Source organism: Leucopleurus acutus (assembly GCF_964270905.1).
Source record: "Leucopleurus acutus genome assembly, chromosome: 1".
Lineage (NCBI taxonomy): Eukaryota > Metazoa > Chordata > Mammalia > Artiodactyla > Delphinidae > Leucopleurus > Leucopleurus acutus.
The window spans coordinates 62,606,764-62,629,331 of NC_139142.1; the positions used below are offsets into that span (position 1 = coordinate 62,606,764).

Consider the following 22,568-nt stretch of genomic DNA (forward strand, 5'->3'; position numbering starts at 1 on the left):
CACATTTTATAACAAGATAGAAATGTATGTGTTAGTGGTTTGTGTCAAAGTAAAAGGTATCATTATCTATATTCTCTCTTTTCTTTTTTCACTAGGCATTTTTATTACCAATTTGTGAAGCAGCAGCTATGAGAAGAGTGGTAAAAGTATATCAAGAATGGATCCAGCAAGAGGAAAAGCCTTTGTTCATGCAAGAGCCTGAAGAAATTGTGATCTCATCTTCAGACTTACCATGCATTGACAATGTCACAGACCATGATATTTCTATGGAAGAAGGAGAAAAGAGAGAAGAGGTAAAATAAGACTTACGTATTTTAGTATGTTTAATAGATTAGATTTTCACAGAGTGAGATAATACAGGATAAATGGGAAGATAAAGATACCTTTGAGTATACAGTTGATCCTTGAGCAACATGGGTTTGAACTGTGTGGGTCCATTTATACAAGGATTTTTTCAATAGTATTGAATAAGTACTACAGTACCACATGATCCATAGTTGGTTGAATCTTTCAGACACGGAGGAACCTTGGATACTGAGGGCCAGCTATAAGTCATACGCAGATTTTTGACTGCTCGGAGGGTTGGCACCCTAAACCCAGTGTTGTTCAAGGGTCAGTTATATTTTGCAATTTAGTTAATGTAACAGTTACCTCAGTACCCTATCCCAAAGCTCTTTGATGTGACAACTTTAAAAGAGGTTGTATTCTGATTCTTTAAGTCATTGCCTGGATCAAAATTAGATGCTATTATAAAAGGTATAATATTTAAAAGTGTGGTGGGAATTCCCTTTCTGTCCAGTGGTTAGGACTCGATGCTTTCACTGCTAGGCCTGGGTTCGATCCCTGGTTGGAGAGCTAAGATCCCCCAATACATCTTAGAGTGATTACCAAAGTGCAACTCCCCCTTGCCTGTCTTATTCATTTAGACTTCAGGAGTAAATGGAACCAGGGACCCAAATTCCACTCGTGCTCTCTCTTATCTCATTCTTTCCCCTCTGTGAGTAAACTGCAGTACTTCTTTTCACAGACCAGCTTACTTAACAGGTCAGGATGTTTTTTATTCTGCAGTCAGCTCTAGTGCAGAAATTCCCAAGAAAGAATTCAGAGTATTCTGGTTTGTGTTCCACACTTGCCATTGGTCAGATTCTCACCAAAAAGTTACACTCTGATATTGACATATATCTTACTAAATCCAGATAGGAGTGACTTGGTAATCACCTTGGTGGTTAATTTAACTTCATCAGTGGGTTTTTTTCAGGATATTAACATATAAATGAATAATAGGCACATTCTATAGGGATTCAATGAATCAATATTTATATATGAATATGTATATATGATATATATGTATATATCATACATATATACATGTATATATGATATATATATGTATCATATGATATATACATATATATATGTATATTTGGCATCCTCCCCTAGTTCTAGAGGGAAAAAATGAAACTAAGAAATATAATTGAAGTAAATAAAATTATATAAATTATGAAAGAATATTCACAGTTGTATTTGTTATGTACCAGCAAAAACATCCAGGTTTTGCATCAAGCTAGAAAATAAACCTATCTAAATAATTTGTTCTCCTCTAGTTTTTTGTTATGAATTTATAGCTCAATACTGAGCCTACCCTCTGTCATTTAGTATCCTTAAATAAAAATGATAGATAATAAATCTACCTACATACATAGTAAAAACACAAGCAGTAGAAAGGAGGGAGGAAAGCCAGAAGGAAGGAAGCTACAAATGCAGGGTGATGTAGGTATATTGCATAGGTGTGTTCTATTGGCTCCTTCCATACTTCACCAGTGTTGCCATTAGAGATGTGATTTCTTGCTAATGGCGTGAACCAAAAAACAAAAGTTGTAATCTTTAATTGATTTGTATTTCTGGTAAATTCGATATATGTGTATATAAATCATTTAAAATTTGGTGTTAATTATAAAATGGAGTTGTTACAGATTCAAATCATTAATTATTAATGGGTTTTTTATTCACAAATTGTCTGTGACACATTTGAAAGACATGCAGAATACAGGACAGTTTGTGTATGTGCAGACTGTCATGTGCCTTGTATGTTTAGCATTACCTGCCTTATCCCATTAAATCCCAGTGATATTCTCAATTCTTGTGACAATAAAACACTCCGACAAGTTTGAGTGCTGTCTAAAATATGTAATGTCCATTTTGAGAACAAGTGTTAGAGATAGAAATATGAAAAGACATCATTTCTATCTTTATGTAACAATGATTTAGCAAGAAGACAAGCATGCAAATTTAAGTATTATAAAACAATATTATTGCTATGATCCTACAGTGTGAAAGAGGGAATACCTAATTCTGCCTAAGAAAGGCTTCAGTGAGGAAGTACTATAATACAAAGAGCAGGTAACAAATGGGAAAGGAGCCACACAGTGTGAATAACTTCTACAAAGATGTACGAGACACTAAGACTTTTATTTGGCTGTAGCTAAGAGCAGGTGGTTGAGAGTGGTAAGAAATGTGAGATAGACAAGAACTAGGCTCTGTTTAGTAACTTGTGTGCCATTGTAGTGGACTTTGATTACATTCTAGACACTGGAAAGATTATGAATAGAAAAATGGCATGGATAGTTACATATTTCAGAAGGCTCATACCAAGCTCAGAGTGGAAGATAGATTGGAGGTCAGTCTGGAGGCAAGGACACTAGTTAGGAAGTATCAGAAGTGAGATAATAAATACCTGATAAAGGACAGTGGCAGTTACAATGGGAATATAAGGGAGAAGACAGATAAATGAGCTCCCTTGGTGGTGAAACCAGTATTTTGATGATTAATTGGGTATGAGGAACGAAAAGGTGTCCCAAGTTTCTTTTTTTTGCAACCAGGGTAGTTGCCATTCGCACATGAATAGGAGAAAAAATAAGTGCGGTGATGGTGATGGCGGCCAAGGAGGCTATAGGAGTTGGTAGGAAGGGGAGGGCATGGTTATGTAAATTTACTTTTAAGTATCTTGAAGTTGAGGTGCTTGTGGGTCATTCTGGAAGAACTGTTCAGAAGATACCTGATCATAGAAGTATGAAGCTTGAGAGAAAGCTATAGATCAGACCATGGCATATTGTATTGGCTACTCGGACAGCACTGAGTTCCAGTACTGCTTCTGGTAATGAAACAATAGTTTATATTAGACTGAACCTCCCATATATTAAAATTGTATATTAAAAATATATATTAAAATATATATTTAAAAAAAGTATTTGAAGATATTGGTGAGTGACCAAAAGCAGAAAGAAACTAGAGAGAAACTTTAAAAAAGGGATCAACTCTGAGTGAAATTTCTGTTTGACTGAGGGAGCTCCCTAGTCAGCGGGACTTTGACAGCTAAACTCAAGCAGAAAGCTGCAGTGTTAGTGGTTTGAAGTAGCAGTATTCATCTATCTTCGGATAACAGGAATTTTACTACTCTTAAGTAGGATAAATAGAAGCTATTTTCTATTGTTTTATTTAAGTCATTTGGATTCTGGCATTTATTTACTTTACAACAGAATTTATCTTTACAAAGCTGTAAATCATATGATCCTATTCTTGAGTGTGTAAATGTATAGAAGGGAGGTTTATACATTAGATAGATAGAAAAATGTCTGTATCTGAAATAATACAATTTTTGGCTGGTCCTTAAGGATGATTTGTTTTTACTTTCTTTGTATTTTTGTCAGTGAGAACCTTTTTTACAGTGCACCTATGCATTGTTTTTGTAGTCAAATAGGGTATGTTCTATTTTGAGAAGATGTTTAGCAGAGGGACCCAGTAGTTTCCAGTTTACTTCTTCAGCTTATTGACTTGTCACAGCATTCTTAATTGATGAAATATTAAAAACTTGATATTTTGCTTCAGGAAAATGGGACCAGTATTGCCGATCATGTTCGAAATTCCACTTGGGCAAAAAATGGCACCTACCAAGATGTTCTTCATAATGCTTCTGAAGAAGCCATAGAACAAAACATACGAGCTGGTGCCCAAGCAGTTTTGCAGGTAGATCACTTGTTATTTTTTAAAAATAAAATAAAAATCATTAAATATTTCAAATACAAAATTCAGTATTTCAGTGTAATTTTTAAAATGTAATGAACTCACCACCCACATTTATTAATTATCATTATGCCATATTAATTTTTTTTTCCCTTAACTTTCATTTCACTTCATAATATATTGATAAACACTACATTTTTTTTTCTAGACAGTTTTAAACTTTATATAAATTGTGTCATGGTGTACTGTCATCTGCAACATTTTGCATTAACCATTATGTTTTTGAGATTTGTTGTTGATACATAGCCATAGTTAATTCATTTCAAAGTACTTTGTGATATTACAATTTATGGTTATTTCATATTTATTCCTTTTTTTGTTGATGGTTTTTTGTTTCCAGTTTCTCAGTATTCCAGATAATGCTACATTAAACATGCTATATATGTATTTTTGGGCACATGTGGGAGAATTTCCCTAGGATATATACATAGAAGTGGAATTACTGGGTTGGAGCATTTGTACATTATCAGCTTTACTTTACTGTTATTGCCAAATTGTTCTCCGGCATGGTTATAATAATTTACATTCTGTCTAGTAGTGCTTGTAAGTTCTCATTTCCTTATATCTTCCTCATTACTTGTATAGTCAGATTTTAATTTTTGCTGCTCCTGTGTGTGTGAAATGTTGTTTCATTTTTTCTTAGTTTTTGTTTCCCTGTTTCAATTTGCTTTTCCTTCATCACTACTGAAATTGAGCATCTTTTCTCATGTATGAATGGCCTGTTAATATGCTTTTTCCATTATTCTTTTGGATTGTTTGTCTTTTTGTTACTGATTTTTAGTTCATTATATTCATTCATTTTTTTAAACGATACTGTTTTTGTCAAGGCCACATGTGACCTCCCCATTGTTAAATGGAATGGATGTTTTCCAATCCTAATTTTACTAGAGTTGTCTGGAGCATTCTACAGAGTAGATCATTCCCTCGCTGTTGAAACCCTTCTTCATCTGGCCTTCAGAGTAGCATACCCTCCTGTGTTTCTCCTAACTCACTGGCCTCTTCTCAGATTTTTTTTTTTTTATACTGATTTTTCAATATATTTCTCAACTTTTCATGTTGAAGTGCCCAGGAATCAGCTTTCAGATCTCTTTTCTATGTAAACTTACTCACTTGTTGATCTCATCCATTCCTATGGCTTTAAGTGTCATCTATATACTGCAGCTTCTACATTTTATCTCTAGTCTGAGACTTCTTATCTGAACTCTATGAGTCCTGAACTCAAATATTCAAATGCCAAGTTGGCATCTTCACTTGAATATCTAATAGATACCTCAAACTTGACATGTCTAAAACTTGGCTTCTCACCTAGTTCAACAAACATGCTCTTCCTGCAGTTTTCCTCACTTCATTTGATGGCAGCTGTTTTTCAGTTGCTCAGGCCATCTAATTTCCTATATTTCTTCTATATCTTATATCTAATTTGACGACAGATCCTGTCAACTTTCAGAATGTATGCAGAATCTGACTGCTGTTCCGCACTCACACTACTTCTTGTGTTCAAGCCTCAGTAATCTTTCATCTGGATTATTGCAATAAATTTCTAATTAGTATTCTTGCTTCTGGTCTTGCCCGTCCATCATCCTGGTATATTCTCAACACAGTAGCCAGAGGGATCCTGTAAAATGTAAGTCAGATCATGTTATTTTTCTGCTCTGAACCCTCTGGTGGCTTTTCCTTATCACTAAGCATAAAAACAAAGTTCTTCCCAATGGTCTATCAGGCCTTTACGTCATTGCTCCTCAGAGTGTGGTCCACAGACTAGTGCTGGTCCACAAGGTAATTACAAAATTGAGAGCGAGAGTTTAGAAACTAAGTCATTTAATGTCTCTTGATTCTGATGAAAAGTCTTTTTTTCATTTCCTTTTTTACCTATTCATTTTTTAAATTGTATTTTATAATAGGATTGTTCTGTAAGACTTGGGGGGGAAAACCTGTTCCCTCACCACTGGCAGTGTGAGAAGCTCTGCTTCACATGCTCTGGCTGTTTCTCAACGTATCTCCCACTGCTTTTCCCCTTCCTCACTTCACTCTGTACTTCTTGCTGTTCCTCAGATATGCTAGGCCGGCTCTCACCGGTCCTTTAAACTTGCTTTTCCTTTTCTTTGGAATGGTTTTCTTCCATGTTGCTACATAATTGAGCTTTGCTTTTCCTTTTTTAAGTCACCCATATTTATATCCATGCTCTGCTCCCTGCCACCTTTGCTTACTGGGTTTCCCGGGACAGTGAGGTGATATTGAGTACCCTTGTCTTGTTCTTGGCTTTTGGCACTGCTTCCAAATGTCTCAGGTTCAGGCAGAACTTTTCAGGTTCAATTGCTGTTATAACATTTGCTGTAGTTCTTGATAAATATTCTTTTTCAGATTAAGGAATTTTACCTTTTTTCTTAGTTTGCTAAATTTAAAAAAAATAATGAATAAGTGCTAAATGCTTTTTCTTTATGCATTGTGATGATCCTACTTTTTTCCATTTTAATCTATTGATAGGATATAGTATATTAATAGACTTTTCCAATGTCAAGGCATCCTTACATTTCTGGGGTAAATAACTACTTGGTCATAAAGTATTATATTTTGATCAGTTTGAATTGCTGCTGTTTTTTGAAGATTTTTGTCTATATGTTCATAAGTGATATTGGTCTCTTCTTTACTTTTCTTATGTAGTCCTTGTCTGTTTTTGATAACTGGATTATTGTTTTATAAAAATAAATTGGGTAGTTTATTTGTCTCTGAAACAGCTTGTGTAAAATAGGGATCATCTACTGGGAAGGCTGGGCAAAACTCTGCCTATAAAGCAGTGTAGGCCTGGTGTTTAGGGATGGATCAGGGATATCTTGATTACCAGTTCACTTTCTTTTATGGTATCGATATATACGTCTTTTGTATTCCTTCTTGAGTCAGTTTTGGCTATTTATGTTTTATCTAAAGAATAATCCATTTTTTTAAATTTTCAATTTTATTGACACAAAGTTATTCACTGAACTATCATTTTAAAATTCTCTACTGGCTATGTAGGTATGTCCGTATTTTATTTCTAATGTTATTTGTGCCTCTTTTTTGCTTTTCTTAGTGTTGTTAGACTTACAGAGTCAGCTCTTTTCCCAATTTTAAAGTTAGCTTAATGTTCTTTTCTCACATGATTTTACAACTGTATTTTGCCATGGAGTTCATCCAGGGGATTTAAATCAGAATTATGGGTGTAGAAGATGTAAATGTCCTAGGTTCACAATAGATGTAATGTTCTGTTCCTCCAAAGTGTCTTTGAAAACCTTTGCACATACCTGTCACCATTATAACAACTTTCTCCTCAGTAACAAAATACAATTAATGATTTGATTATAATGAATTTAATTAAAGATACATATTGATGAACCCTGATTAGTAGTACTATAATAATATGCAGTCTGTTATTACCAAAACAGATATGCACACATAGTCAATAAACATGAAAAAAGAGAATAGATGGTGTTGAACACCTCAGTCAGAAAGTCCATCTTGATTGAGGTATCATCTTTTATCCTAAACGATTTTTAATTTTTATTGTTCTTTTCATTTTATGACGACAATCAGGTTGTTATATTAAAGCGCCCTCACTTTTAAAAAATGCTGTTTTTCACTTGGCTTATTTTTTTCAGGTGCCTACTAGTAACTTTATATTTGTCTAGATAAACATAAAAATAGATTTAATGAGCTTAAATTTCCAATATTAAGCTGGTGGTAGAAGCAGGGTTAGAATTAACCTACAGTCTAATGCTTTTAAGTTTGCTGTAGATCACCTAGTGATCAGCATCTTGAGTTGTTTTCCCTTTGAATAAGTAATTTCCCATTGAAATTCTGTAACGAATCACTAATGATTTCTTTTATCTTAGGTGTTTATTATAAACTCCTCGAACATATTTCTTCTTGAACCTGCAAATGAGATAAAAAATCTTCTGGATGAGCACACAGATATGTGTAAACGAATTCTTAACATTTATCGGTTCATGGTTGTGCAAGTATCAATGGACAAAAAGACTTGGTAAAAATACTTATCTTTTTTTTTTTATTGTGTATATGAGCATAGTAAATTCTAGAGGAATAGTGCCTGTGAAGAGGGCTTATAACAATATTGTACAGGCTTCTATTATTGAATGAATGAGTGAATAAATATAATATTTTATGTAATAATCATGATGACACAGTGGTCTCCTTCACTTTATCTCGAACATCTTTGATCAAACTGCCACAAGATGCCTTTGTTTATCTTTCTAAAGTGGGCATGTGATGGCCTCCCCCACTGCCCGCCACCCCCAGGAATGAATACTGGCATGCATGTATGAATAAATGAATTTATATGGGTGAATGAATGAATAAGTAAATGACTGAATGTATGAAATACCTGATTCCTCAACCTGGCATTCAAGGCTTTGTACAGTCAGGCTCCTGAGTGTTTTTCTAGCCCTATCTCAAGCCTAAGCTCCACCCTGCAGAATGAGATCCTACCTCCCAGCTTTATCAAATTGCTGTCTCTCGAGCACAGTCTGAACTTTTCTTTAGAGTGTCTGATTCCTGTCATCTTTTCCTATTGTTACCATAACTGTCCTTAGATTCTACCTTCCTTTTTCCACATAGCCTTATTTTTTCAGCTCACTTCCTTTCATTCTGTATTTGTACCTCTGTTGTAGATCTTGTCAAAATTGTCTTAGTTCCTAAATTACTTGTAAAATGTCCATTTACCTCACTGAATTGAGATGCCCTGAAAGGTATATATACTGGTTGTCTTGTTTTTATATTTCCTACATTTGTTAACATAGTATCATATATTATTGATACTCTATAAATATTTGTTTAATTGAATGAAAAAAGAGGCCTTTTAGAGAGATGAGAAGAGCCGTTCTTCGGTTTCTGTAAAAATGATACATGTTCATTGTAAAATTCAAACAAAGAAAAGTTTTAAAAAGAAAATAAAAGTTGCCCGATAGCTCACTCTCTAGAAGTAATTATTGTTTGCCCTTTGGTGAACATCTGGTTCACCAAACCACACACACAGTCACATAGTATTATGCCATATGTATGTACCATAATTTTCTTAACTAATCACCTGTTGCTGGATATGTAGTTACTTATTTTGTTGTTGGAGGAGGGAAGGATAATGAACATCCTTGTATGTATGCAATTTTCCTCTTTTGAGTCATTCTTAAAGACTGGGGGTACTTAGTCAAAGAATATGCCTACTTGGTGTTTTGTTACATATGGGAAAATGGTTTTATTTTGAAAAAACTTTTGATTAACATAATATTGATATAGTTACATCTAGAAGTAGTTATTAACTGATTTGGAGCACTTTTTCTGTGTCAGGTATCTTTTTAATCTTTTTACATCTGTTTTCTTTCTTAATCCTTCTAGCACCCTATGAGGTAGATAATTTTACATGGTGATTCTTAGGCACAAAGAGATTAAGTAATTTATCATTGTTCACACAGCATAAATTTGAACTGTGGTCCTACTGACCATTCTTTTGTTAGTCCTTCCCCTTTTTTTCTTTTTATATGCTTTTAATCAATGCTGTTGGTCCAGGTTAAAGTGAGAGACTTGCTATGTGGAACACAATTTTAGAATTTTTAAAAATTTTATAAGTTCCCTTGAAGTCATAGCATTATGAAAGATTTCTCACATATTTACATTGAATTTATAAGACTTTATGAATTAAAATCATTATTGTATTACAGAGTGAAAAGTTATCTAATAATATATGAGTGAATTATGGTTTGACCACAAATCAGAAAGATTTATTTGGAAAACCTATTCTTTATTGACTATGTGGTTGACTTTAAATGGCTTTTCATTTCATTTCATATAGTGAAGCTAGAAGCCTAAGGTTACAAACATGTTACCTCTGATTTTTATGAGTTGAATGCATACGTTTGTTTGGTGTTTGTTTGAGTGATACTTTTATATTTAATTCTGCACTTACTTCCCAGAAAAACCATGATATTAGATCTGGGATTTCTTGCTGCCTCTGCCGCATTTCTCACATGGACTGTCCCACATATTGCTATGCCTAGAATGGGCCTGCAAATAAGCCAGAGAGGAGGAGGCTTGATAGACTTAGGTTGTTAGTCTGACTATACACCCAACTGAAATCCCCTTGTCAGACTTTTTTTTTTTTTTGTATGTGGTTGCATCAGTTTTTGAATTATCAGGTGCAAATAAGGTAGTTTTATGGTCTTAATATTAAGCATCTAGGAGGAAGAGGCAAGATAAGGATAATATAATAGGGTTGGCTTGACTTGCAGTACACAAAGAGGATAAAGAATTGAAAGATGGCCAAACGAAAAAGGATGGAAAGAAGCAATAGAGTGATGGTTCTTGATTACTTGTCAGGCTCATTGTGATCTGTTAGCCTTAAAATATCATATAATTTTTGAAATTGAACCTGGTACAATTCTAGATATGCAGTTGTTCTCCATATTGTAAAGATGGATGAGATGGACAGGTAGCAAGGTAGAATTGTATTGTATAGACAGATGAGTATTCTTCAGACAGCTCCCTAAGGTCACTATTTGATTTGTGGGGTGGAGGGATGGGAGCAGTCTCCATATTCTCACTCCCAATTCATCAGCTGGTGTATAAATTTTTATTTGGTGAGAGGTATTGTGGCTGAGAAATGGCTTAAAAATGGCTGGTATAGATTTATAAAATGGAATTTTATATTTTAATATTCAAAGAATTCTAAAATTTTGAAAGATATTTGGTATTTGAGTTATTGAAAGGTAATAACATTTTTATAACAAATATTAATTTGAAAGTTATTCATTAACCAAAAGCAAACATATGCAAAAAGAAAACATTAATTAATTTTTTTACTTTAAGGGAACAGATGCTGCTTGTGTTGCTCAGAGTCACGGAGTCTGTACTGAAGATGCCGTCACAAGCTTTTCTACAGTTCCAGGGGAAAAAAAATATGACCTTGGCAGGTCGACTTGCAGGACCACTTTTCCAGGCAATAAAGATAAATAAATAAATAGATAAATAGGTGGATAGATATGTATTTTTTCTTAAGACTCATTGAGCCATGAACTTACTACCTGGGAAGAAAGCTTTAAATCAGAAATCATTTCATATTAAATAATTTTTTGTAGAGCCAAATAAAAGTTGCTTATCTAAATAGACTATTTGCCATACATACAAGCTCACAACCCAATAGAGGAACTATCAATCAGATCTGTGAAAAAAGTGTTAAAACAAGCTGATTATATTTATCTCCTGTGTGGTACACTTACGTATGATTGCAAAAAGCTGCCAGAAGGCTTCATGATAATGGCTTGATTGTTTGCATTATGAGTTTCCCGGTCTCTGGGATTGTTAGAAAAACAAGACTTTAAGTCGTTCTGTAGTAAAGAAAAAGTAGTAAATCACGATTCTTTCTGACCATGCTATTCTGGAAGACTTTATTCTCTTCACGTCTTCATTTGAAGTATCAGTGGTAGTTGATTATATAGGAATTATATGCTGTGTTTTCCACCCTAAGGATAGAGCACTGACTTTAAATGTATTATGGATTATTTGGAAAATAGAAAGCAAAGTAGTATTTTTTTAAAGATGACACATTAAATACAAATACATGGATAAAATGGTTCTTAATGTCAAGGATAAAAGCTATCTCAGCTCCCATTCTTGTCCATTAGTGTAGCGATTCAAATGATTATTTTTTCCCCAGATATGCTGGTTCACCTAAAATTCTGTGATGGTAGTGTATAAGTCTTTGAAACCAGCTACATTTATTATCTAAACTCCTCTTGACTTCATGAGTTCCCCACCCCCACCGCCATGGTTAGAACTAACCCAATGGTGGGCGCTATTGGAAGGTAAAATTTTAGCTTGCTACATGGAATAACTTTTTTGTACTCTGAATGTTTAAAAATAGAATGGAGGGCCACTCGTTATTACTGTTTTATTTCATAAACTCTGCTCATTTTTATCTTTATATTTAATGTATAAATTTATGTGAATTCCTTAGTAAAATTGGTTGAGTTAAACTTTTGAAAAACTTTTATTTTGTGACATATTTCTTCAATAGGAGGATTATATCTTTGGTAGAAATCTATAAAGTCTCAGGGGTACAGCCTGGTCAGTAATTTCTGCCCTTTTATGAATAAGTTTTTTATTCTGTGATTGGATTTGTTACAGAACACCTTTAATTCCTCTGGTGTCTTTAAAATGAAATTTAATTTTATCCTTCAGTTTACGTTTAAGTTTTCAAAAACACATTTCAGTAAGTTAAATACATCTCTAGTAACCTTTTTTTTGTTTTAGAATATTCAAATTGTATAGTTAGTGATTCCCATCTTTAATTTGAGAATGTAGGTTTTGTTGTTTTAGTTCAATAACTACTAACTACTCAATAATTTCAACACGTAATAGTGTGGAGACTTTTATGTCTTTTTAAACAACATTTATTTAACATTAACATAATGCAGCATGAAGGGTAGTTAAACTTTAGGGAGATTTCTTTTCAGTTTTGGTAACTTGTCCTAATGCCAGAATGTTGGGAATTGGCAGTTGTTGAAATTTATAGTAGGTACTAATGAGTGTTTGAATTACTTTTATAAGTATTATGTACCAAGAAAGGATATCATGGATATTATATGATTTAAAGTTCTGCTTGTTGGTGTAATTTTTTAATAATTGATTTTGAATATATTTCATTGTTATTTCTGATTATTTGTCTTTATAGACTCTTATAGTTGCCTGGATTAAAGCAAATCTAAATGTGTACATCTCCCGAGAACTTTGGGATGACTTACTTTCAGTATTGTCATCGTTGACCTATTGGGAAGAGTTAGCCACTGAATGGTCACTGACTATGGAGACACTAACTAAAGTTTTAGCTAGAAATTTATATAGTTTGGATCTCAGTGATTTACCATTGGATAAGCTGAGTGAACAGAAACAAAAAAAGCACAAAGGGAAAGGTAAGAGTTGTTCACAAAGGTGCTCCATATAAATTTGTTTAAATAATTTGGTCTGGGAAAATCAAGCCAGGGAGAGGTGTGAAGGTAAAAGTTGTATTTTCTCTTAATTATTCCCTCCTTAATTTATGCTGAAGGTTAAAAATTTTCAACAGTGAAACATGTAGGTACCTTGTAATTGTTCTTGAAGAGCCTTAAATTCAACAGTAATTTTGATGAGAAATAAAGTATTCTGTACATATCTAGCTAAAGTTACATAAATAATTCAGAATCTTAAATATTTTATTTTTAATAATTAACCAAAATGTGTTATAAAACACTCTTCCTTTTTTTTTTTTTTTTTTTTGCGGTACGCGGGCCTCTCACTGTTGTGGCCTCTCCCGTTGCGGAGCACATGCGCAGGCTCAGTGGCCATGGCTCACGGGCCTAGCCGCTCCGCGGCATGTGGGATCTTCCCAGACCGAGGCACGAACCCGTGTCCCCTGCATCGGCAGGCAGACTCTCAACCACTGCGGCACCAGGGAAGCCCCCTTTTTATCATACACAATTTTTTATTGAAACATAGAAGGTGATTTCATGTTACTCTTATTTAAAAAGAATTGTGTGAGAAATTCTTTTAAAAGCATTTTCTTAGTTTTAACAAAAGCAAACATTCGCTGGATGTGGATTATATACCTGCCTAATGTTAAAAAGCTGGAGAGGGACAGTAACATAGTGATTATATCATAAAAACATGTCCATATAATTCTGGGTTTGCTAGTATTTTTCACTCTTAATAATTAGTTGCAGTCTAGAGATTACATCTGAGTCACATTTCATACTTAACAATAGTCCAGAGTGCTAAATGTGTGACCAGACTACTTTTTCCTGGACTGTTTATTTTCCAAGTGGCTATTATTGGCAGGTAGAGATAGAGTAACTTCCACCACAGGATGGATTTTGGTTAGCTCATTTTCTATCCTTTTTTGCCTGTCCAAATATTTCACTTCTATATGAAGCAAGTGGGTGGTAGAGGATTTATAATCATTTATTGTTGATGTTGTATTTTTAAAAATCTGCCTCAGTTTTGGAACATGAAAATGAAGTTCAGAAAAACCTTGTAGTATGCAAGCATTTTATCTAGTTACTTTATGAGTAAACCTAAGAGTCTGAGGCAAAGTGGCACACATAATTCGAAGAGATTATTGATATGGTGACGGTACACTGAGATTGAAAATCTGCATTTCTAGGAGTGGGACATGAATTTCAGAAAGTTTCAGTTGACAAGTCATTTTCTAGAGGATGGAGTCGTGATCAGCCTGGCCAAGCCCCAATGAGACAGAGAAGTGCAACAACCACTGGTTCCCCAGGAACGGAAAAGGCGAGGAGTATAGTACGGCAAAAAACTGTTGGTATGTACTCTTTAAAATCATGAGAATTGTATGGGACAATACGTTTATAGTCCTTAGTAACAATGTATATAAATACACGGTTTTCTTATCTGTTGGTTTTTGTTGTTAAATGAAAAACTTCCATTGGAAAACCTTTTTTTAAGTAATACTTGGAGTCTGATGACATGCTGTGTTATCACTTTATGCTATTAAGATGTGTCTTACATTATTGTTTTCATGTAGTTTATTTTACTGTTGATATCAATAATTTTAAACCGTTACTTTACAGAATTGAAGAAGTAGAACTCTGATTCACTTTATAGAACTCATGTATTAATTGATATAGTTTCTACTAAGTGAATATACTCATAAACATGGAAAATTAGGTAGCTTATTTTCAGTGCTACAATTATACAATTATATTGGCTTCACAAACTTCCAGTGAGGAATTCATGCTCTCTACTTGTAGAGAGCTGAGGCCAAGGTGGAGTATACTGCTAGGTTCCTTGCTGCCTTTAACAAGCATGGAAGAAATTTCTATGATGGGAGGAATTTCTGGATATAGGATCACTCAGCATACTGTGGACCTAGTTACCATCTTATTCCTTTTCCTCTCAGAGATTTATAACTTGGTCTTCATTGTAGTAGAAGGAGTGCTGCAAGGAAAAACGAGGACTTTGTCCTGATCTTTTTTTTCACTCTTTCATCACTAAATAGCTAGATAACCTTGAATAATTTACTGAACTTTCTAGGCGTTATTTACTTCATCTGTATAGTGGGTATGATAATATCTCACATGCCTGAAACAAAATTGCTTGAAGTTACTTCAGGCTTTGCAATCTGTGATTCTGTGGAAGGAGAATTTTCTGTGGGAATATATCTATATTTGATGGTAATCAGTGAAAAACACTACTATTTTAAAGAAATTTAAAAACATTGTTGTAGGACGTGTCTTCTATGAAATGATGTGTTCTAAAGTGTTAAGAATTACAGTTCTAAAGGAAGAAACAAAAGTAGAAAGAGAATAAGGAAATTAAAGATGTTAGAAGAATTAGAAATGTTTAAAATTGTTCAAAAGAATATTTTCACAATTGTCTTCTGCCTATAAAATAACCATAGAATTATATTGATTGTATATGTCAAGCCAGAAGAATGAGAGATTATACACGGAAAAAGGATAATTGATGGATAAAAATTAATATAATTTAATTTTGGTATAGAATTACATTTTGAAATTCTTGGGAAGATGTTGATTACATCTGAAATGCCTTTCTTCATTTTATGTTAATGTCAACGTTTATAAAAAATATTTCTATATTGGTTAAGAAGGAATTGTTCTTTTAATTTTAAAATTTTACTTAAAACTAGAATCTTTTTAAAAAGTTCCATATATATATTTTTCTGATTATAGAAGTAATTTATGCTTAGTGTGGAAAGTAAAGTTTAAGGAAGCATAAAAACATATTAGGTGTCTAATGAGAAGAAATCATTGCTAACATGTTGGCATATTTCTAATCTGTATAAAAGCATGTGTGAGTAAAATACTCATCTTAAAAGTATACCTGACTGATTACTTTCTGATACCTATGTTAAAACAGTCTTGCCTGGCTTGCTCATTGGACTAACCTATCAAATAAAAAGTTAAAGCATTACCACAGCAAAGGAAACCATAAACAAGACAAAAAGACAACCCTCAGAATGGGAGAAAATATTTGCAAATGAAGCAACTGACAAAGGATTAATCTCCAAAATTTACAAGCAGCTCATGCAGCTAAATATCAAAAACACAAACAACCCAATCCAAAAATGGGCAGAAGACCTAAATAGACATTTCTCCAAAGAAGATATACAGATTGCCAACAAACACATGAAAGAATGCTCAACATCATTAATCATTAGAGAAATGCAAATCAAAACTACAATGAGATATCATCTCACACCAGTCAGAATGACCATCATCAAAAAATCTACAAACAATAAATTCTGGAGAGGGTGTGGAGAAAAGGGAACCCTCTTGCACTGTTGGTGGAAATGTAAATTGATACAGCCACTATGGAGAACAGTATGGAGGTTCCTTAAAAAACTAAAAATAGAACTGTCATACGACCCAGCAATCCCACTACTGGGCATATACCCTGAGAAAACCATAATTCAAAAAGAGTTCATTGCAGCCCTATTTACAATAGCCAGGACATGGAAGCAGCCTAAGTGTCCATCAACAGATGAATGGATAATGAAGATGTGGCACATATATACAATGGAATATTACTCAGCCATAAGAAGAAACGAAATTGAGTTATTTGTAGTGAGGTGGATGGACCTAGAGTCTGTCATATAGAGTGAAGTCAAAAAGAGAAAAACAAATACCATATGCTAACACATATATATGGAATCTTAAAAAAAAAATGATCATGAAGAAACTAGGGGTAGGACGGGAATAAAGATGCAGACCTACTAGAGAATGGACTTGAGGACACAGGGAGGGGGAAGGGTAAGCTAGGACAAAGAGAGAGAGTGGCATGGGCATATATATACTACCAAATGTAAAACTGATAGCTAGTGGGAAGTAGCTGCATAGCACAGGGAGATCAGCTCAGTGCTTTGTGACCACCTAGAGGGGTGGGATAGGGAGGGTGGGAGGGAGGGAGACGCAAGTGGAAAGAGATATGGGGATATGTGTATATGTATAGCTGATCCACTTTGTTATAAAGCAGAAACTAACACACCATTGTAAAGCAATTATACTCCAATAAAGTTGTTAAAAAAAAAAGGTAAAGCATTACAAACTTTGTTTAGAAAGGTAGCTGCATAAGTTGGAAAATACTAATACTAGAAAATGTTGAACTCCTTGCATCAGATTTCATTACATGTCAGTACCATAATTTAACCTGTATCCTGAAGATGGACTTTTAGTTTATTTCCAATTTTGTGCTGTTAAAAATGGTACAGAATATAGTTATGTATAGTTCTATACTTTGTGCTTACATGCAGATATGTCTGTAGGTTTAATCTATAGGATTTGGAATTAAATTGCCCTTAAAACAATGAGATACCACTACATATCTATTAGAATGGCTGAAATCCAGAACATTGACAACATGAAATGCTGACAAGAATATGGAGCAACAGTAACTCTCATTGCTCGTAGGAATGGTACAGCCACTTTGGAAGACAGTTTGGTAGTTTCCTAGAAAACTAAACATACTCTTACCATAGAATCAAACCATCCTTGGCATTTACCCAAGTAAGTTGAAAACGTATGTCCACACAAACATTGGCACTCAAATATTTGAAGCAACTTTATTCATAAACTCGGAATTTATGCCAGAATTTGGAATCAACCAAGATATTCTTAAATAGGTGAATGAATTAACAAACAGTGGTACATCCACACAGTGGAATATTATTCTTTGAATATAAAAAGTGAGCTATCAGGCCATGGAAAAAATACGGAGGAGCTCCAGATGCATATTGCTAAGTGAAAGAAGCCAATCTGAAAAGGTTACATACACTATGATTCCAACTATATGATATTCTGGAAAAGGGAAAACTAAAGAGACAGTAAAAAGATTACTGATTACCAGGGGTGGAGGTGGGGAGCAGGGCAACAAGGAGGGACGAATAGGTGGAGCACAGGGGGTTTTTAGAGCAGTGAAAGTATTCTGTATGATACTGTAATGGTGCATACATGTTATACATTTGTCAAAAGCCCATAGAATGTACAACACAAAGAGTGATCCCTAATGTAAACTGTGGATTTTGTTAATGACACTGTATCAGTATTAGCTCATCAGTTGTAGAAAATGTACTATACCAATGAAAGATGTCAGTACTTGGGGAAACTCGAGGTGGGGGTGGGAGAAGAAGGGGATATATTGGAACTCTTTGTACTTGCCACTCAATTTTCCTGTAAACCTGAAACGGCTTTTTAAAAATTAAAGTGTACAGGCAGACCTCAGGAGATAAGTGCGGGTTTGGTTCCAGACCACCACAATAAAGCAAATATCCCAATAAAGCGGGTCACACGAATTTTTTGGTTTCCCAGTGCATATAAAGGTTATGTTTACACTATACTGCAGTCTGTTAAGTGTTCAGTAGCATTATGTCTAAAGAAACAATGTTACATACCTTAATTTAAAATATTGCCCCAAAATGCTAACCATGAATCTGAATCTTCAGCACTTCATAGTCTTTTTGCTGGTGGCTGATGACTGATCAGGGTGGTGGTTGCTGAAAGTTGGGGTGGCTGTGACAGTTTCTTAAAGGGAGACCATTAAGGGAGTTCATGGCATTGGTTGACTCTTCCTTTCACAAACGATTTCTCTGTAGTATGCAATGATGTTTTATTGCATTTTACTCACTAGAATTTCTTTCAGAATTGGAGTCAGTCCCCTCAAACCCTACCACAGCTTTATCAACTAAACTTAAATAATACTCTCAATCCTTTGTTCTCATTTCAACAGTCTTCACAGCATCTCCATCAGGAGTAGATTCCACCTCAAGAAACCACTTCCTTTGCTCACTCATAAGAAGAAACTCCTCTTCAAAGTTTTATCGTGAGACTGAGTTTTATCTCAGTCCCGTCCTCAGGCTAGTTCTGTTGTGCTTTCTACCACATTTGCAGTTACTTCCTGCACTAAAGTCATCCATGAGGATTGGAATTAACTTCTTCCAAACTCCTGTTAATGTTGACATTTTGACCTCTTCCCATGAGTCACATTGTTCTTAATGGCATCTAGAATGGTTTTCTTGTTTCCAGAAGGTTTTCAGTGTACCTATACTTTGCCCAGATTCATCAGAGGAATCACCATCTATAGCAGCTGTAGCCTTACGAAATGTATCTTAAAGAATAAGACTTGAAAGTTGAAATAATTGTTTGATCCATGGGCTGTAGAATGGATGTTGTGTTAGCAGACATGAAAGCAATGTGCATCTCATTGCACATCTCCATCAGAGCTCTTGGGTGACGAGGTGCATTGTCAATGAGCAGTAATATTTTGAAAGGAATCTTTTCTGAGCAGTAGGTCTTGACAGTGGGGCTTAAAATATTCAGTAAACGATGTTGCAAACAGATGTGCTGTCATCCAGGCTTTGTTGTTCCAGTGATAGAGCACAGAGTAGACTTAGCGTAATTCTTAAGGGCCCCAGGATTTTCAGAATGGTAAATGAACATTGGCTTCAACTTGAAGTCCCCAGGTGCATTATCCCCTAACAAGAGGGCCAGCCTGTGCTTTGAAGCTTTTAAGCCAGGCATTGACTCCTCCTCTCTAGTTATAAAAGTCCTCAATGGCATCTTCTTCCAATAGATGGCTGTTGTGTCCACATTGAAAATCTGTTGTGTAATGTAGCCACCTTCATTAATGATCTTAGTTAGATCTTTTCGATAGCTTGCTGCAGCTTCTACATCACCACTTGCTGCTTCCACTTGCACTTTTATGTTATGAAGATGGCTTCTTTCCTTAAATCTCATGAACCAACTCTGCTAGCTTCATGCTTTTCTTCTGCAGCTTCCTCACCTCTCTCAGCCTTCCTAGGATTGAAGAGAGTTAGGGCCTGGCTCTGGATTGGGATTTGGCTTAAGAGAATCTTGTGGCTGGCTTGATCTTCTTTCCAGACAACTAAAACTTTCTCCATATCAGCAATATGGCTGTTTTGCTTTCTTATCGTTCGCCTTTTCACTGTTAATTTCCTTCAAGAACTTTTCCTCTTTTGCAGTAACAACTTGGCTGTTTGGAGCAAGCAGTCTAGCTTTCAGCCTGTCTTGGCATTTGACATGCCTTCCTCGCTAAACTTAATCATTTCTAGCTTTTGATTTAAAGTGAGAGTCGTGTGACTCTTCCTTTCACTTGAACACTTAGAGACTATTGTAGGGTAATTAACTGAAGTTAGACCAGTTTCAGTGGCTTTACAGAGATTCTCTGATCTAAGCTTTAGATTAGTAAATCCCCAAAATCCCAGGAGCTAATTCATGTAAGTCATTTTCTGTAGCATAGGTTGCGCAGCTGTGAGGCACTTGACAGATTTCCAGGTATGCATAAAGACCTGTTGTACAGTAGCAGATGGAGAGGTGCACTTCTGAAGAATTCATTCAGGATCAGAACACAAACTTACACCATTGTGATAATGGGAGAAGTTCCAAGGGAAATGCTCAAGCTCTTCCTTCAGGTTGGTGGTGAGAAAGAAGGAATAGAAGGAATTGTTATCTCCAAGGAATTATCTAACCCAAGGGAAAAAAATCAAGAAACTTGTAATTCATCTGTGGAATTGAAAATTTGATTCAATTTAGTTTTAAAAGAAATATCTCTAAAAATCACATCTGATTATAACTGTAGGTGGCATTTTACCTTTTGTGTTGATAAGCAGCACTTCAAGTTTCACCTATGTGTTTATGTCTTTGCTCTAAGTTTTAAGAAATGATTACCTTGAAGTCAACATAACTTTTATTTCAAATCGGATTATAAAATTGCTGGTCACTTTCACGAGAGGTAGAAGAAGCTAGCAGGAAATCACGAGTAGGGTCAGATTCTGACATTTTGTATATGGTTTCAATTTTAAAATATACCTATCTTTAATACATTATACAGAAAGCCATATACTGAAGGCATGTTGTTGCCTTTTCTTAATATATTCCAACCTTCCATGTTTTGCTGCACATAAATTTACCTGAAAGCTGCTCTTAAAGAATCCTTTATTTTGCCAACATGAATAAATTTGGGGGTTAGGGACACTCTAATTATCCTTTTCCAGTTATAACTCTATGACATACATCTAGTTTTTGGTTAATACTTTTTTTGGTTTTCTCCTCTATATGTTCACAATGAAAACGTTTTTTTTTTTCAAATGATTATGCTGTGCTGCCCAAATACAGATACTCATTCAGTAAAGATTTATTGAGCTCATATGTGCCAGGCACCAGAGTTATAAAGATAAGAAGATATAGTTTTTGCCTTTGAAAAGTTAGGAGGCTGACATATAAAACATACAGTCCACTAAAAATAGATTGTAAGCTTTGTAAAAGAAGGAATTCTTGTTTGTTTTGGTAATTGCTGTATTGCTAGTAAGTTAATTATGTGGGAGAGTCTTAAAAGCATCACAGATGATACATTTTATGTATGAAGGAGTGTCAAGAAGAAAAGAAGACCAAATGTATTATGAACTCACAGGGCCATGTTGTTGTAAAAGAGCATGAAATCTGTAAGAAACAGTATAAAATTCCGTGTGGCAGCAACGTGGGAGAACAGAAGGAGGAGAAGTTTCCGTGGATATTGCAGCTGGATTGCAAAGGCCTTGTGTGACAGACTAAGGGATTTAGCCATCGGGGAACCAGCTGTTTCTAATAATCAGAAAAATCTAAGATTTCGAATTGATGGTAACATTCAAATATATGTATTTTTTTTAATCAATGTCACTATTACACTGGATATTATGCAGTATTGTTTCTTTTAAATTCTCCATTCATACATACCTTCATTTATTCAAGAATCTCTAAACTAAAAGTTAAGTTAAAAAATATTTGGGAAGTATAAACTTGATTATTTATTTCTAAGTGTGTCAGAATTTGTCTTTAATTTTGTGAACTGGTTACTTTTAAGAAATTACCAAATACAACTACAAATGCAATTTTTTTAATTCCAGTTTTTAAGTTTTTATCTTCAAAAATTTAATCTTTTAAATTTTTACATAATATGCTTAAGACTTGAATAAGCATAAACATTTTTCTCAATAACTCGATTCTTCATGCTTATTGCAAATTCTATTTTCTGTGTTTTTACTTAAAATTTTAAAATTATACTGTTAAGTTTAATATAAATAGGAGATACTGATTTGATCAAGCATTCTTTTACCAGGAACAAATACTAACCATGAGATTTAATTCTTTAGATTATGAATTACATAAAATTCTCTAAAAAAGACCTATGAGTGACTTTGAAACTTTATTAGGAAAAAGTATGAAAGAAAGAATTTGTTCTTGGAATTCAGCTTCATTAAGAAGAATGGCTCAGAATTGCCTCAGAGTGGCTCAGAGAAATGCCAAATATGGTACCTAAAATTTCTTGGAACTGTTAATATTGGTTCTTTTCAGTGTTTCCATTCGATGAACTTTTCGACCTTTGGTTTTGAGAACATAGTGCTAATTAAAGTGTCTGCTGTTTTTAATGCTATACCATTG

At 34.4% G+C, this 22,568-nt stretch overlaps 1 protein-coding gene across 1 annotated transcript in view; it reads left to right on the forward strand.

The window, feature by feature from the left end:
- Positions 1-22,568, forward strand: part of RALGAPA1 (Ral GTPase activating protein catalytic subunit alpha 1) — a 220,419-nt gene that overhangs the window by 77,294 nt on the left and 120,557 nt on the right. Inside the window, exons 11-16 of the mRNA XM_082844727.1 lie at positions 96-293; positions 3,886-4,023; positions 7,947-8,095; positions 10,930-11,059; positions 12,794-13,031; positions 14,258-14,419. Of these exons, the coding sequence (XP_082700853.1) occupies positions 96-293; positions 3,886-4,023; positions 7,947-8,095; positions 10,930-11,059; positions 12,794-13,031; positions 14,258-14,419 (1,015 nt within the window). The remainder of the gene's footprint in view (positions 1-95; positions 294-3,885; positions 4,024-7,946; positions 8,096-10,929; positions 11,060-12,793; positions 13,032-14,257; positions 14,420-22,568) is intronic.